This window comes from Dreissena polymorpha, chromosome 3, assembly GCF_020536995.1.
Source record: "Dreissena polymorpha isolate Duluth1 chromosome 3, UMN_Dpol_1.0, whole genome shotgun sequence".
Classification (NCBI taxonomy): domain Eukaryota; kingdom Metazoa; phylum Mollusca; class Bivalvia; order Myida; family Dreissenidae; genus Dreissena; species Dreissena polymorpha.
In genome coordinates this window covers 30,214,755-30,231,472 of record NC_068357.1, presented here as the reverse complement: position 1 = coordinate 30,231,472, position 16,718 = coordinate 30,214,755, and the positions used below count along the sequence as shown (strand labels likewise).

General features: G+C 35.5%; 1 protein-coding gene across 2 annotated transcripts; it reads left to right on the top strand.

Annotated features, from left to right (window-relative positions):
• Positions 1–320: 320 nt before the first annotated feature.
• On the top strand, positions 321–5,470 carry LOC127873650 (uncharacterized). 2 transcript variants are annotated; one of them, XM_052417535.1, is made up of 2 exons: positions 321–771; positions 893–5,470. In XM_052417535.1, exon 2 carries the CDS (start codon positions 1,766–1,768, stop codon positions 3,707–3,709), a length of 1,944 nt encoding a protein of 647 aa, XP_052273495.1. In that variant the 5' UTR covers positions 321–771; positions 893–1,765; the 3' UTR covers positions 3,710–5,470. The 2 variants fall into 2 exon arrangements, with proteins under 2 accessions (XP_052273495.1, XP_052273496.1); XM_052417536.1 differs by having other exon boundaries at positions 334–771.
• The last annotated feature ends 11,248 nt before the right edge of the window (positions 5,471–16,718 follow it).

The window sequence follows — 16,718 nt, the reverse complement described above, 5'->3', positions numbered from 1 at the left end:
AGAGATTTAAATTTAAATCAAAATTAGATTTAAAAAAAACAGCACTAAACCGTTGTACAGCTAGTAAAAATGATATTAGGCAGTATTGTACAATTACGTTTTAATATTTCGTATCTTAGTATTAAACAAACGGATATATTTATCTAATAACAATGATACCTCGATACAATCATTAATCTTTTTAATTACCAAACACATGTATACACCACCAAAACTATTCTTTCGATGCACGTTCCCAGTGCGATTTGAATTACGCCTTAAACATTTTCAGTTCTGTGCGTTACGGAGTATAGCACAGAACGTATGTCTAAACATAACGCACCGCACAAAACAGTGCGGTTCGTTCATGCGTGTGGGTGTCACGTGAGTGATGGTCACTCAGGTGGACATAGGCGGGAATATGCACGGGGTGTGCATTGTTTGGTCAGTTCTACGCTAGACTTCGATCAGTAAACTTGTATGCGTGTACAAATCACACGTCGTGTTCAACAATGGAGACAAGCGAGTCGTCAAGCATGAAGGGCTACATAGAAGAGAGAATAAAGGATGCAGTACAATCCAACAACGACGCGTTATTGAGCAGCATTAGCGGCATGATAAATAAGATAAGTGGAAAATCACAATGTTCGTTTTTAGACGTTCCAAAGTTTAAACGAAAAAGTAATGAAGAGCAGTACAATAACAATGCCAAAATCTTGGAAAACATTGATATTGCAAGCACAGCAATTGATTCAAACAACATTCAATCCGCAAAAGAAGCTCTAATCGAAGGTAAATTATTCGAATAAATTTGTTATATAAACACATAGCAACATGTGTTACGGGTGTGTGTCTTGCGTTTCTATTTTGATGCGCATTATTATATAAAAATATTTTTTCTCTGCTTATTTAGCGGAAAAGGCTCTACGCCAGAGACAAAAACTCATCTTGATGGCAGACACGTCAGAGCTAGGCTGGCGTGTGGTAAATGAGTATACTACTAATCCCATCGCCAGTGACAGCGAGGATGAAAAACGCATCCAAAAGGCGGAGGCGCGCGCTATCCGTAAAACGAAATCTGACAAGGGGAAGAAGCCGCGTCGAAACTGGCCATATCGCCGTCCGGAAGGGTCGACTGTTCATGGGGCGTCTGCGCAGACGGGTTTCGTTAGGTCTCGGACAGGCTTGTGCTTCATGTGTGGTAAACCGGGCCACTGGAAAAACGAATGTCCGCAGCCCGTTGCAATGAATAACAAGATAAGTAGCTTATCATATTGTGCAGAATTAGAATGTATAAATATATCAAAGGACGTTCATATAGCAACCGGAAGTTTGCAAGGTGAGTCAGAATTGGTGCATGATAGTAAGCACAATATATTTCCTAGTTTTTCTGACGAAAGAGCATCACCAGTAGGGCGTTTAAGAAATTGTATTCAAAGGTGGGTAGAAATAACAGACGATGTTTATATCTTAAACGTTATACGTTTCGGCTACAAATTGCCCTTCAAGGTTATTCCGGAACAGGTATTCCTTAAAAATAATAAGTCAGCACGTGAAAATCCCGATTTTGTGAGTAAAGAGATAAACAGTTTGATTCAAAAAGGTGTAATTTCTGAGGTTTGTGAACAACCTCATGTTGTGAATCGTTTAACGGTTGCCTATAATCGTAGCGGAAAACCTAGGCTTGTTTTGGATTGTCGGCACATAAATCCATGTTTATATCTGTTCAAAAATAAAATTCGATGACATAAATATTGCACAAAACCTTTTTGATAAAGGTACTTTTATGTTCACGTTTGATTTGAAAGGAGCTTATCACCACATAGATATTTTTGCAGAACATACAACTTATTTAGGGTTCAGTTGGATTGTTGACGGTGACGTTAAATATTACGTCTATAATTCTTTAGCGTTTGGAATTAGTTCGGCGGGACACATATTCACAAAGGTTCTCAGAGTTTTGATTAGACACTGGAGGTCACTCGGTTTTAAAGTTATAATGTTTTTAGACGACGGTATAGGAGGAGATAATTCTTTCGATAAAGCTGTGCAGACTAGTTATTATGTAAGGCAGACTTTACTAGATACAGGTTTTTTGTTGGCAGAAGATAAATGCATTTGGAAACCTAATTTGCATGCCATTTGGCTGGGGCATAAGTTAGACTTTTGTCTAGATCGGCTATATATTACAGAAGAAAGAATTTGTAGGCTGGAAATCGCCATTAAGTCCGCGTTGTTTCAGTCGTTGAAAGACGATAGTTGCTTATTACACGTGCGTGTATTAGCCGGCGTTGTAGGACAAATAGTATCATTAAAAAGCGTACTAGGGAGTGTTGTATGCCGTATGACAAGGTATATGTACAAGTGTATTTTATCTCGAGCCAGTTGGAAGGCTCGTGTTATGGTTAGTTTAGAAGCGGCAAAGGAGCTTCAGTTTTGGTTAGACAATGTTAGAAGCTTAAATTCAGAAGGTAAAAGTTTATCACAAGAAAAAGCAGTCGATTTATGTGTTTTCACAGACGCAAGTTCTGTTGGGTACGGAGGTTATGTTTCTAGCAATCGGGCAGAAATTATATCTGGTGGCAGGATTTCACCCATAGATTTGATGTATGCAGCTCCCGGGCAGGAGCAGGTAAATTCTTTTGTACCTGGTGTTGAGTATCTAGATATGATTACTCTCGAGCAAGTAAATGCATTGACTCCCGGAAGTGAGTACGTGCACCTAGATAATATCAGAGGTGAACATGTTAATATGGTGGCTCCCGGAAGTGAGCACGTAAGCAAGGTTGCTCTCACAGATAAGCTGGTAAACACAGTTGCTCCCGGAAGTGAGCACATGAGCAAAGTTGTTCTCAAAGGTGGACAGGTAAATACAGTAGTTTCCGGAAGTGAACACTCGGGTAAAGTTGCTCTCAGATGTGAGATGGTTAATACAATGGCTTCCGGAAGTGAACACATAGTAACAGGCACACAGGTATACGGGTCATGGACAGAGCAAGAGTCAGTTGCTAGTTCTACTTGGAGAGAACTCGAAGCTGCTTATAGAGTTATTAAAAGTAACGTTGTGATTCTACAAAACAAAAATGTCATGTTATATTCTGATAATAAGAACGTATTGTATAATTTTCACTCAGGAGGTAATGTAGATGAGTTACATTGTAAATGTTTAGATGTTCACAGAATTTGTAGTTTGTACAATATTAATTTATCTGTGATATGGATACCGCGGAAAGATAATACTATTGCTGATCAGCTTAGTAGATATCAAGATTGCGACGATTGGTCCATTCAAGAATCTATATTCTCTTTATTAGATGTAAAATGGGGTCCGCATACGATTGATCGTTTTGCTACACATTATAACAACAAATGTGCACGGTTTAATTCGAAATGGTGGGTACCTGGAACTGAGGCTGTGAACTGTTTCACCCAAAGTTGGTCATGTTTTAACAATTGGCTGGTTCCTCCACCTCAGGTCAGTGTTAAGTGTTTTAAGAAAATGGAGCACGATGAATGTGTCGGTACTTTAGTTGTTCCCGAGTGGGAATCCGCAGCTTTCTGGCCTTTGATTACAGATGGGAAGGGTGGATATAGCAAAAATGTTAAAGATGTGTACATCTTACCACAAACTGGTGTAATAAACCCAGGTAGAGGAAATAACGGGTTGTTTGGTAATGAGCATTTACCATTTAGAATGTTAGCCTTGAGATTTGATTGGCGAACTAAGTAAATGAGAAGTTTAACGAGTAATTAAATAGAATCTGTGTAGGATTTTCATGTTTGCATATTGTTTGCAGATGTTGGTTTAAAGGCTACTTTAAAGAGGAAGTTCGATGAAGCGGGCGAGTATGTGGACGATCAGGACAACGTTATTACACGTATGGCGGGACATTTGTTGGACTCTAGAGCGGAAACAACAGTTTCTAAATATTCTTACCAGGTGAAATTATTCAAAACTTTTTGTGCCGATAAACAATTTTCAACTCTACCGGCGCATGCTATTCACGTTGCTTTGTATTTGTCAAATTTAATTGACGCCGGAAAATCGGACAGCGTTGTTTCTGCAGCGTTCTATGGTATTAAGTGGTATCACAACATAAACGATTTACAAGATCCTACAGACAATCAAATAGTGAAGTCCATGTTAGAGTGTGCAAAACGCGTCAACTCTAGACCCGTCACAAAGAAGGACATCGTTGATACAAAATCACTAATAAGTTAGTGTGACATGTTTTCAGATTCGAACGATGTAATTGTTCTTCGAGATTTATCCATGATATTATTGTCATACGCAGGTTTTTTAAGATTCGATGAAGTCAGTAGTCTAAGATGCTGCGATGTTTCGTTTTTTGATGATCATATTAAGCTTTTCATTAGAAAGAGTAAAACTGATATTTATAGGAAAGGGAGAGAAATCGTTATTTCAAAAGGGGAAACGTCTGCTTGTCCTGTGTCAATGTTGCTTAGGTATTTTGACAGTGCGTTTTTGTCTATTAAGTCCGAAATGTATGTATTTAGACCAGCATGTAGGTCAGGTCAACGATGTTTTTTGTTATCTAAAGATAAAAAATTAAGTTACACACGGGCTAAAGAGTGTATTGTTTCCAAATTAAAAATTGTTGCACCCCTTGCAAACTTGGGCCTACATTCTTTGAGAGCAAGCGGAGCCACTGCGGCGGCTAACGCAGAGGGTGTGTCTGAGAGATGTTTGAAGCGACATGGTCGATGGAAGTCTGATAGGGATAAAGATGGGTACATTGATGATTCTCTAGACAAAAAGCTATTTATCACTAGACAATTGAAATTATAATTGAATTGCGGTTCGAATTTAAAACCTTACTAACCTTTGTTTTTGTTCTATCGCAAGCCTTGCCCAATGCAAAACGTGTTGTGTTTTGTGCTTAGTTGTGTGAAGACTTTTCAGTTCTGTGCGTTACGGAGTATAGCACAGAACGTATGTCTAAACATAACGCACCGCACAAAACAGTGCGGTTCGTTCATGCGTGTGGGTGTCACGTGAGTGATGGTCACTCAGGTGGACATAGGCGGGAATATGCACGGGGTGTGCATTGTTTGGTCAGTTCTACGCTAGACTTCGATCAGTAAACTTTTACTTTTTTAAATTCGAACCGCATTAGTAGTAAATTGGCTCAAATGACATGTTATGTTTGTGTTACATAATGTTTAGTTACATGTTAATATTGGATGTTTTCAGGTACAGTTTTCCAGAGTTATTTTACATTGGGCTTCTGATGAATTTTTATCTCTGGTTTTTAACCTGGCCTTGAAAACACCAATTAAGGACACAAAACTAGAAGTGATGTATAAAAAGTGATAGTTATACTTTGTGATATAATTTATAGATCGAAAATTGTCCTGTCATGTTTGTACTACGATTGTACTTGATTGTTATATGATACGAATATGTAATATTCGTGGACGTGTGTTGTCAATGTCAATAAACTGATCGCAAGCCTTGCCCAATGCAAAACGTGTTGTGTTTTGTGCTTAGTTGTGTGAAGACTCGCTTATTTCTTAACGATACACCAAAACTGCACCTTTATCCATACAGCATTTTCGTATCGATTTGAAACATATTTATTTATAGCGATATTACTACTAAACGTACGTAGTATTGTCGAGCGTTGAACAAAATATTCTGTTTTAAGAAACAATGTCATAAATATCATGAATATTTATTAGCTGATAATTATTCTTATTTACATATAATAGTCATCGATACTCCACCTAAAACTGGTTTAAACCATAACTACGTCACTTTACCGTTCCTATGTGATTATGACAGCTTTAATAATGTTATGTTGTTTTGCAATGTTCATTTGTTGTTGTTTACAATGCAATATTGCAAAACAGTTTATCTCCTGATAATATCGCTGGTGTTTCAGTATTCATCGTATTCATAAACAGTACCTAATGAGTGCAATGAACTAATGTTATAATGCCTAGTTTAAATCAACAAATAGCATATATAGAGAATACTAGGTTAGCGTTGAATACAGAGAAGTTTATGTTGCGAGGCTTAGAACGCCGGAAGCGCGAGCCTTGGCGAGCGCTTTCGGTGTTCGAGCCGAGCAACATAAACTTGTCTGTATTCAACGCTAATCCTAGTATTCTATTTATCCCATTTGATTTTTTCAACGTGACATTTAACATAAATAGATCTAATAACCTTAACAATAATTTTAATTCAGTCATAAAAGCGCTTAAAATCTAACAAATGTAACCATGCGTAGTGATATACATGTATTTGTTCTGGTACGCAAAATAGTCTTTAAAAAATTCACACACAAACTGTAAAACAAGTAAAAATATCACCATATGCCTACATTCAATTTTACGCAGTATGCGAATTTTAACATATTACGACCGCGAAAAGAAGATTTTACTTTACTATAATTCATTTTATTTTCAAAAGAAAATGATCAAAATCCAATATGGCGGCGATTGCTCCTGACAAAATACTGTCGATGTCAACATACATGTACACCATCGACGACCTAGTTCTGGCTACCATAACTTTAAATGTCGCTTTTTATGATTTTCGACTGGCGCGACTTTGTACAGGTCTGTCAATACTAAATAAACTGTACGCTGAAGTTTCTTTAGCTATCGACGACCTTAACAATTTTGACGAGTAAACAGACAATTGCAGCGACTGACGCTTTATTTGACAAAATATACAGGGCAATACGTTTTCCGACTTCGGACGACGAATTTAAGGACGCGCAGAACGTGTTTTTTATATAATGATATGGGTATGCCGTGTGTGATCCGATGAATCAATGGCGCCCATGTTAAAATCATTTCCCCGAGAACAGGGAACGACAAAAGTACAAACAAAAATCAAAACACGTAAGAACTAGTATCTTACCTTTAATTATCCTTTAAAATCCATCTAATAATCCATTTAACTCAATAATTGACGATTTTGCATCTAGGATCTTTAATAATTATTTTAGCATAGTTAAATAAAGACCCTTATGACATTCTATCAGTTATTCAAATGAGTTTATGAACGCGATAAACTTTCTTCTTCGTCACACGCTACGTCATGTACTCTACACTACTGCTGTTCAAATGAACCGGAGCAGTTTATCTAATTATAGCCGTTGGTGAACTCGGTTGCATTTGCAGATTTCTGCATACAAACATAATTATGTTTAAACTTGCACAATGTTTTATTTATCTATGGTAAATGCCCTTACTGTACGAGAAAATAATTTAATATATAAATACACAAAGAATGGAAAACATTCCAGTACACAACAGATAAATGAGTAGAAAATACCCGTGTACAAAATGGGACGTTCCCAATTCCAGTGTGGTGCTATTTTTACCATCTTATACTTTACACAGCTCTATGCCTAACGTGAATTAAATAGGAAAGCAAACATAGCAGATTATTCATGAACTGTGCGATATGTGTATGGCTTGTTGTACATTCTTTATATTTAAGTTAAATGTCAAAAGTATATGCTTTGGTTATAAACAATGCACATTATACGAAATAAGGAAAATGTGATCAATTGACAATTCAGATATGTCGACATACAGTACATGTAGAAAACATGTGAAATAAGTCGCGTTTATAATAAATCGTCAAAAAATGGGGAAAATGACGCAACAAGTATGTCATTTTATGACGCCATCAATCAGCTGATACATTATACGGATGGCGAAAAATTTTGTCATATGACTAGATTTAAAGGTTAGAGGTCGTATAATTTTGAAGCTTAAGTTTTGTCGACTTTGTTTCTTATGAAAAATCATTCAGTGGTAAAGTAAATATAAATAAAAAAATAACAAAACAAAAATCGTGTAATTTTATATTTTATTTCAACATTTCTTTTGAAGAATATGTCATACATATATTTTTTCTGCAAAATATGCACATTTTCTTCTAATGGGTGACCTTAAAATTCAATCAATGAACCAAACAATATCGACCTAATTTAAGCGCATATCGCATGACGTCATTTAAAAAGTAGTCCGTGCACGCGACAGGTATATTCCACAGTGTTAAATACAAGCAAGTATATTCCACAACGTGTTATACCGTCAATGTCGCGGTGAAAATGGGATAAAAACTAACTTTTCAATCATAATATCATTCTAGTTTGTCAGTTTTATTTAAACGTGTCGATTTTTTTTAAATGCCAGTTGTCATCAGATACACATTGAACCTAACTCTACATATTTAAGTTGTGTTCTGACCGATAGACAACGTGTTCAAATATTATATACAACAACAATGCGGCGGATTTAGGCACTGAACCAGTATATATTTGTTCATTTAACCACACACACGTATTACGTCGAAATACAAATTTTATATGTAAGTGATGTTGCTTTTACACAAATGCCATACAGCATGGCCACACCGACAAAGTAGGCCGCCTGCACGAGGATGCCCTACAGAACTATACTCTGACACGTGCTCACGTAAGCGGTCGCATGGCGGAAATTACGTTCTACCGGAAGTTTGACACGCGTGACGCGAACGAATACCAGTTTGATGTAAATGAATGTCATTGAAAACACTATTATTAAAAAAAATAATTCAGTGACAGGAATAAAATTAAATAGAAGCGACAAATGCCCGCAAGAAATTCTTATCAACATCGTCTTGTCCTTAAAGTGAACACTGGCTGATAAAACTCATATTTATAGATGCAATTCAATAGACACCACATAGTACAAACCATCAAATGATTGACAAGAGCCCATGTCCTCTTAGCTATCGCAGAACAGTGCCATGCACACGTAGATTTAGTGTTTTGATAAAATGATAAAACTAGGTGATGGTACCGGACACGCAGACGACCTTCTGGTTGTATATTGCGCAGCTTCCGGCGATGGGCCGAAAACACCGCATCATAAAGGTAAATTAATATAACGAGTAACACAAAACATGTGTTTTTAAACGTAAAATGCTCCATGTACTACTCGCATTATAATGTCGCACAAAAGTAAAGCAACGCTATGTTAATATTCATGACTAAACTATGCTTTTGTGCAAGAAAACAAAATGTCAAATCCTATGCAAATTGATATTTGCACATAGCATTCGTTCGTCGGTTACCTTACAGTTTGCGGGGGTATACATATGATATATATTTTTCAATTTAACTTAATGTTAATGCACCACCCCTTAATATTTAGTACGAAGGGGTGATACGAAAGGACAGTGAAAACCTGGTCCTCCACATGGAGGGGTTCCACTTCGAGGTGCCGTCCAATCCGATCGTCCCATTATACAGCGGGCCTGGCCAATCAGACTCAAAAGAGTCATGTTCAAACCAAAAAAGAACTTGATGCTAATCAAAATCGACTGTTTTTGCAACTTTTTTTTCGGTCGTTTCTTAGTGGAATGTAACCTTTTTCAGTGCAAGGCTTTACTAAAGTCTCCAAGTTTATCATATTTCAGGGATTCGGTCGTGAACACCTATTTATGCCCTACCATTTTCTCCGAAAGATAAAACCCGAACAAAAGTTTAAGATGTAAAACATGCCTTCGAGTTAACTATGATATTTTTTTAGAGATTACAGCCCTACCTGAAACGAGTATTTAGTATATTGTAACCGATAACACATGACTTAGATTTAGCAAAACATTTGAAGGATGAATCATTGTATCTTTTCTGAATAAAAGCTTACGATGATAATTACTGTAAGTTTATCCTAAATCGTTGTGTTGCTTTATAAATGAGTTATGTTTAACTCATTAAAATCTTGATTGACGTGCACTTATTTATGGCAAAAAATGACGACTTATTTACCCCACCCGCTAATGTTGAACTTGTAATACATCTACAAGTTGTGATCGAACAGATCTTAATCTCGAAGATGTTGAAAATCACACGTTTATTAGGCGGGTTTCTCAAAATAAATTGAATGGAGATTATACCATCATTATCATGAAAATCAATATGGCATCAAAATACTGTTTGTGTTTGGTATTTTCAATATTAAAGGCTTGATTGGTCATTGTCGGCTCGGGTACTACTTGCATGTACCCCGGGTACTCTTAAGTATACTTACATGTAACCCGGGCACGGTAAATATACTTAAACGTACCCGGGAATTTGAACGCTAAATCGGTCGTTGTAGCCTATTTTTGTAAATTAATTGTGTTCACATTAATGTCTATTTTCTGTTAAATGGCCTCTATATCATCGAAACTCATACTCAAAAAGCATGTTGATGTAGTTTTTTTTAAAGAAGTTTGTTGAAGATAAACAATATCGTTTTACAGTAATCGGTAGCACGTTTTACGACATCGGATTTTGGGCTGGAATACAACTCGGGTACAGTCTTATATCGTCCGGGTACGTTTAAGTATATTTACCGTACCCGGGTACATGTAAGTATACTTAATAGTACCCAAGGTACAGGTAAGTAGTACCCTAGCCTACAATGACCAATCGAGCTTCAATAAGTGTATAGTATGGATGAGTAAAGTAGATGGTGCCTTTTGTATTTAATATTTGCAGAAAAATCGCCATTATTGTTTTTATATTGTTTTCATTTGCGTAAAATTTAATTATTTGTTAAATTTAATTCTGCAGTGCTATAAATGTGCACCCCATCCAAAGTTTTTATTTCTAAATATTGATGTGGCTTTTTTTTAATTAACTTCTTTTCATGCATTCGTCCCCTTCTTTTGTGTTTTTAATGAGAACATGAGCACTCTCATGTAAATGCATTCTTTTTATTTTTATAGATTTTGGCATCATTGAGGTATATGGCAAGGGAGATTTTACTCTGAAGGATTCCATGCCATTAATGTGCAGGCTGTTGTTGACGTCAACATGAGGTAAATGTAAATACAGTATTATGATTCATTACCTTATCATTAAATTAGATATTAAATCAGAGAAATACCATAACAGGTTCAACTTACTAAGCGTTATGCTTATCATCTTTGACATCAAATAATGATTATTTATGTACATGTGCAAAAATCATTAACTACCATAATCGACACCATGAGCATGGTGTAATCTGGCTTTTGTTCTTTAATGCGTATTAGCCAATGCAGCTATCTGTATTATCTTGAAATATTGTCTTAAGTTACATTTATTTAATCTACGATAACTAAAATATACTTCAGCTAGGTTGGTGAAGCTTATTGAGATGCTATCCTTAATCCAACAACATTACCTATGGACTGCTGTTTTAACATAGACAAAGCAACTTTTCAATAAAATAGTTTAATTTACAGCACTATCAGAGCTACAATGATGCGGGTCATCTGCTGGGAGATAGTGGGTATCCGTTAAGGACTTACCTGATGACACCTTTACCTCATCCCTCCAATGCTGCGGAACAGGCCTAAAATGACCATCTATGTAGACGGTCAAGATTTTGGTAATATATCATGTAAATTGTGAAATATAACTCTTATTAGTGCGAGATCAACTGGCCACACAGTATTTAAATAAACTATTGTTGCCAATCTCTTTCTAGTGCCTCACAGTGTCTTAAATCAAAGGTAACTTCTAAAGCTTGATTAGGTACATCTTTAATTATCAAATTGTTGAATTTATATGTAAATTAAGTTTTATTATAAATGAGGGTTGTTTGCGTGTATGTACGTGATGTTTCATAAAAAAAAATCCGTTTAAATAAACTGATGTTTTGATTCATTTTATTTTAAATCTTAAATATTCATTTTGCTTATCCCCTATGTATGAACGTATTTTTATGTCCCCCACCACTATAGTGGGGGACATATTGTTTTTGCCCTGTCTGTCTGTTTGCGCCAACTTTAACATTTTGCAATAACTTTTGCTATATTGAAGATAGCAACTTCATATTTGGCATGCATGTGTATCTCATGGAGCTGCACATTTTGAGTGGTAAAAGGTCAAGGTCATCCTTCAAGGTCAAAGGTAAAAAAAACTAAATCAAAGCGGAACAGAAGGGGACATAGTGTTTCTGACAAACACATTTCTTGTTTACTAGTGCATTTAAATTAAATTGAGCATTAATGGTGAATACAGACACAAATATTGTGTTTTGTAGGCTATATATATTATATATACATAATATTGAAATCAAATAAGCCTGTGGAATCAGCGCAATTTAGTCACTTAGACAAATATCTATGTTAAAGAAATACTTTTTCTATTTTTTAGATGTCAGCATGTCACTGATGGATGCTTGCCTTTCAAGCCCAATAAGTGATGTGAACAAGCAACTGTTTCCATGCGTCTGCCGTCTGCATAACCTGTGTCTTGAACGTTCCTGTGATAAAGGATTTGGTTTGAGACGTGATGGAACCGGAAGTAATTAACAAAACACCAGTACAGGGAGCAGCTTTTAATAAGAGACAGCAGCTGATCGAACTGTTTGATAAAAATGTTTTAAATTGGTACAATTGATGTAGTTATTAATGTTATTAAGTGATAGATGGCTCGAGTCTTCTCTGAATAGGCAGGCTATACTTCTCAGTCAAATGACTTAAAGTTGTGTCATCGCTGATTTGGAAGGATTGGTATTCATGGTGGTCTAGCCATATTTTAGTTACAAAAGCTGATGTTTGCATGTTTTATAATTTTGTATGCATAATTTGGCTAATATTTACTTCAAGGTTATAGGTTTGTGAAACAAACAAATGCCAATGTTCTGAGTACCAATAAATAAGTTATGTGTTAGATATTACCAAGTGCTTGATTTAATAATAATTTTAATGGGACCTTTTCACAGATTTTGGCAGATATTAAAGTTTTTCATTAAATGCTTTATATTGATAAATATAAACATTGGATCTAAAAAGCTCCAGTAAAAAAACAAGAATAAAATTAAAGAAAGAAAAAAAAGTAACCCTCAACTGGGCTCAAACCACTGACCTCTGGAGTAAAAGTCTTACACTTAGACCACTCTGCCATCCGTTCTCATAAAATGATTGATGTATTTTATCATTTATATAAGCAATCCTCGTCGTGTCACAAAATATAACGACAACAACAGAACTCTCGAAATTGTTCAATTGTATCACGCTGCAACGCTTTAAAATTTTCTGGTTTTTTAATCGTCAAAAGATGCATATTATGGATATTTTAGAGCATGGTAAATGTTCAGTATTACTGTTTCCTCACAAATATCATAACTTAACGAAAATTTGCGAAGATGAAACATTTACCAAAACGTGAAATGGTCCCTGAAATATTTAACAATTATCTGAGCTCCAGAAAAGAACATATATACTGAAGGTGTTTTTCCCCATGAACACTTTTTCAAGTGATATTTTACCCACTGACCGTTAGCTCTAATTGGTGTTCTCTGTACTGAAAATTCTCAAAGCCACATTAAAAAAGTGGGCTTTTAAAATTATTTTTACTAAATTATATAAAGTGTGCTGTCTATAAATATGGATGTTAGTGTCATGAAAAACTAGAAGTTTACCGGTATACAAGATCTTTGCCAAATGTATTTACTTAAATATACCCCTTTTATTATGCTCTGTTCAATAATTAAGTCTTCATCTACCGTTAAAATATGTTGTTTACCTGTGTTTTGTATTTTCATAGACATTTTTATCATAATAATGTTTACTGTTTTTGATAAGAGTTGCAATGACACTAGTATTCAATGAATAAAACATAAAGAACATTCACATTTTTTTAATTTTTTTTTAGAAAGTACAATATACCAACAGGGCATGGTGTTATAATTCATATGAAAATTTATATCTCAACAAGAGCACCGCATAACGGGTGCCACGCTCGGCTAAGGGTACAGTTTTGAATAAATGAAAGCTTGTCAGATTATTTTTTTTAGAGGTCAGTGACCTTGACCTTTGATCTAGTGACCCCAAAATGGGTATGGCGTGTAGAACTCATCAAGGTGCACCTACATAATGAAGTTGCAAAGTTGTAGGTGGAAGCACTTTGATTTTAGTGCCAATGTTAAGGTTTTAGCACAACGCGGACGACACGACGAGCTGGCTATGACAATACCTCGGATTTTCTCTGAAAACGCCGAGCTAATTATGTGTTATAATAAGCTTCATAGAATCACTGAACATCATCACATGTAAAACCAATTAAAAGTTCCAGAAACAATTGAGCAATTTGAAATTTCATTTTGTTTAAAGAGAAAGCAGCTCATGTAGCAGACAAGTGTGGTTGTCAAAAATAACACAAACCAGTCATAATAAGACAGCATGACTGACATTATTGATTCTGAAAGTTAGTTTTTGTATTGTGATATTTATCTAGGTTTCTAAATTTAAACTCAAAATTTGTGTGTGACACTAATGCTCTACAGTCCAATTAATTCTTTCCAAATTCCAAATATGTCGATGCTGAAAAAGAATTTTAAAAAATACAAGTCGGTTAATAATTTTTAAAAAAATGCAGCAATACTTTATCCCCATTTAAAACAGAGTAAAATGAGAAAAAAGAAAAAATAGAAAACATAAATTGTTGCATTTTTATTGTAGGAAATAATAAGCAGTCAGCTTTACTATAATTTATAGAAAAAACTAATAATTACTATTTGTTGCTTCTGGGTTCCGTTCTCTGTTTTCTGATTTAACACAGTTGGGTGACGCAACTTCTGTTTGAGTTTTGACAACCCTATTCTCTGTACATTGAATTGGTGCATCATGTTCAGGTTTCAGCCAGTGATAACATTTTGTTTCCTGGAAAAACAAAGAAATGAAAACTATATTTGTGATTGTTACATGTGACACAGTTTTGCAGCAACAACATAATAAATCTAGGTTGATTTACATCTTGTAAATCATCACTATAATAAATTATTGTGGATGACAATATAATAATAATAAAGACAGGCAAATAGCATTCCTACTGATATGACATTTTTAAGTACTGTAGAGGGGGTGTTCATAATTCCGAACAGCGCCTTATTCCGAACGAAAATTTAAACATTTAAAAACAATATAATTCACGCATGAACTCTGACATATGACATCATATTATGACATCATAACTTAACTCATTCCGTTTCGTCTATATGTTTTGTCATGTGAATCTAATACCTTATTAGATAATTGAACAAAAAAAATGCTGACATGACAAACTTTCAATCAATGATGTCTTGTTCATGTTATTGTCAGCCTGAATTCCCTTGGCCTAAATAAATGAATATTATTAAACTGTTCATTGATCTAAAACATAGTCACCTTGCTGCATAGAAAGAACAAAACACTTACTCTAAACAATATATTTTTTATTCATGAATAACAAAATATGCGATAAATAATCTATATTCATGTTCATGACCAACAAGTTGTCAACTCACATTTCAACCGTCGCCTTTCAGTTTCAAAATAACTCCTTTTTGCCTTCATACGCAATAAGAGTGGCTGCCAAACAGCAGACGGTAGCCTTCCACACATCGGTGTACAAGAATAGTCGTTGCCGACATATTCCAATGTTTGTTTTTGTTTCAGTTCACAACTAGCATTGTTAATGTCAAAGACCTATAGATTAATTTATTCTATAGGTCTTTGCTATTGTTATGCGATATTTTCCTCTGCTGACAGAACGCGCGAAAATTACGTCATGCAATTTTTTTCAGACTGCGTCACTAGTTTTATCGGTTACAAAATACGCATATTTATGTAGTCGTATTTTATGTATGGTGCCTTTACGATTTCGTTGATGAAACGGAGTTTATGTAAAATCGTAAACGACTACATTAATCTCGATACATAATTTACGATTGTATAAAAATCGTAAATATTGATGAAACGGCCTCCAGGTTTCTCTCCCTACGTCATGCTCGAGATGCATTACAATTACCCGTCTGCTATCAAAGGTACTGGTATATGATATATATATTCTGTGTGATAACGCGCTAAATAACAAATACAAAGGGCGACAAGTAATAGTTCGAGCTTGTGTGAATGGATATATGCAGATTATCTACCTTTTCTCAGAAATGATATAATGTTTATCAATCCAAAAAACACTTGTTAACCAGGTTTTCCGAAGGAAAAAACTGGTAATTAGATTGGCGAATGTCGGCGGGCTGGCGGGCTGGTGGGCTGGCGGGCGGGCGGAACAAGCTTGTCCGGGCCATAACTTTGTCGTTCATTGTAAGATTTTAAAATCATTTTGCACATTTGTTCACCATCATTAGACGGTGTGTCGCGCGAAAGAATTACGTCTATATCTCCAAGGTCAAGGTCACACTTTGAGTTCAAAGGTCAAAAATGGCCATAAATGAGCTTGTCCGGGCCATAACTATGTCATTCATAGTGAGATTTTAAAATCATTTAGCACATTTGTTCACCATCATTGGACGGTGTGTTCCACGAAAGAATTACGTCAATATCTCCAAGGTCAAGGTCGCCACGACTAAAAATAGATTTATTTTGAAACAAAGGGGCTTAATTTTAAACAATCAGTTCAGTTTGAGTTGTCTGCCTTCATCAGACTTTTTTTCCAATTGAAAACCTGGTTTTGTGACAATGTTGTCCCTTGTTTTATTTCATGGTTCAGATTAGTTGTTGTTTACATTAACATTAGTATTACAAAACATTGAGATATAAGGAGTGACATATAGTTCACAACTAAATATCAAATATAATCTAATACTTAATACAGCATGCTTGTATATAAGACTCGAAAGAATAGTAGTATACACTCTCATGTTATTGTAAGCCTCACGTGTGTTTTCCAGATTGTACCTTGCCCCCACAACCCCGATGGCCGGCGACAGGGCCAACTACCAGTCTCTCC

What these genes read in the sequence shown, in the direction of transcription:
- LOC127873650 (XM_052417535.1), top strand. Translation starts at nt 1,766, where the DNA reads ATGTTCACGTTTGATTTGAAAGGAGCTTATCACCACATAGATATTTTT.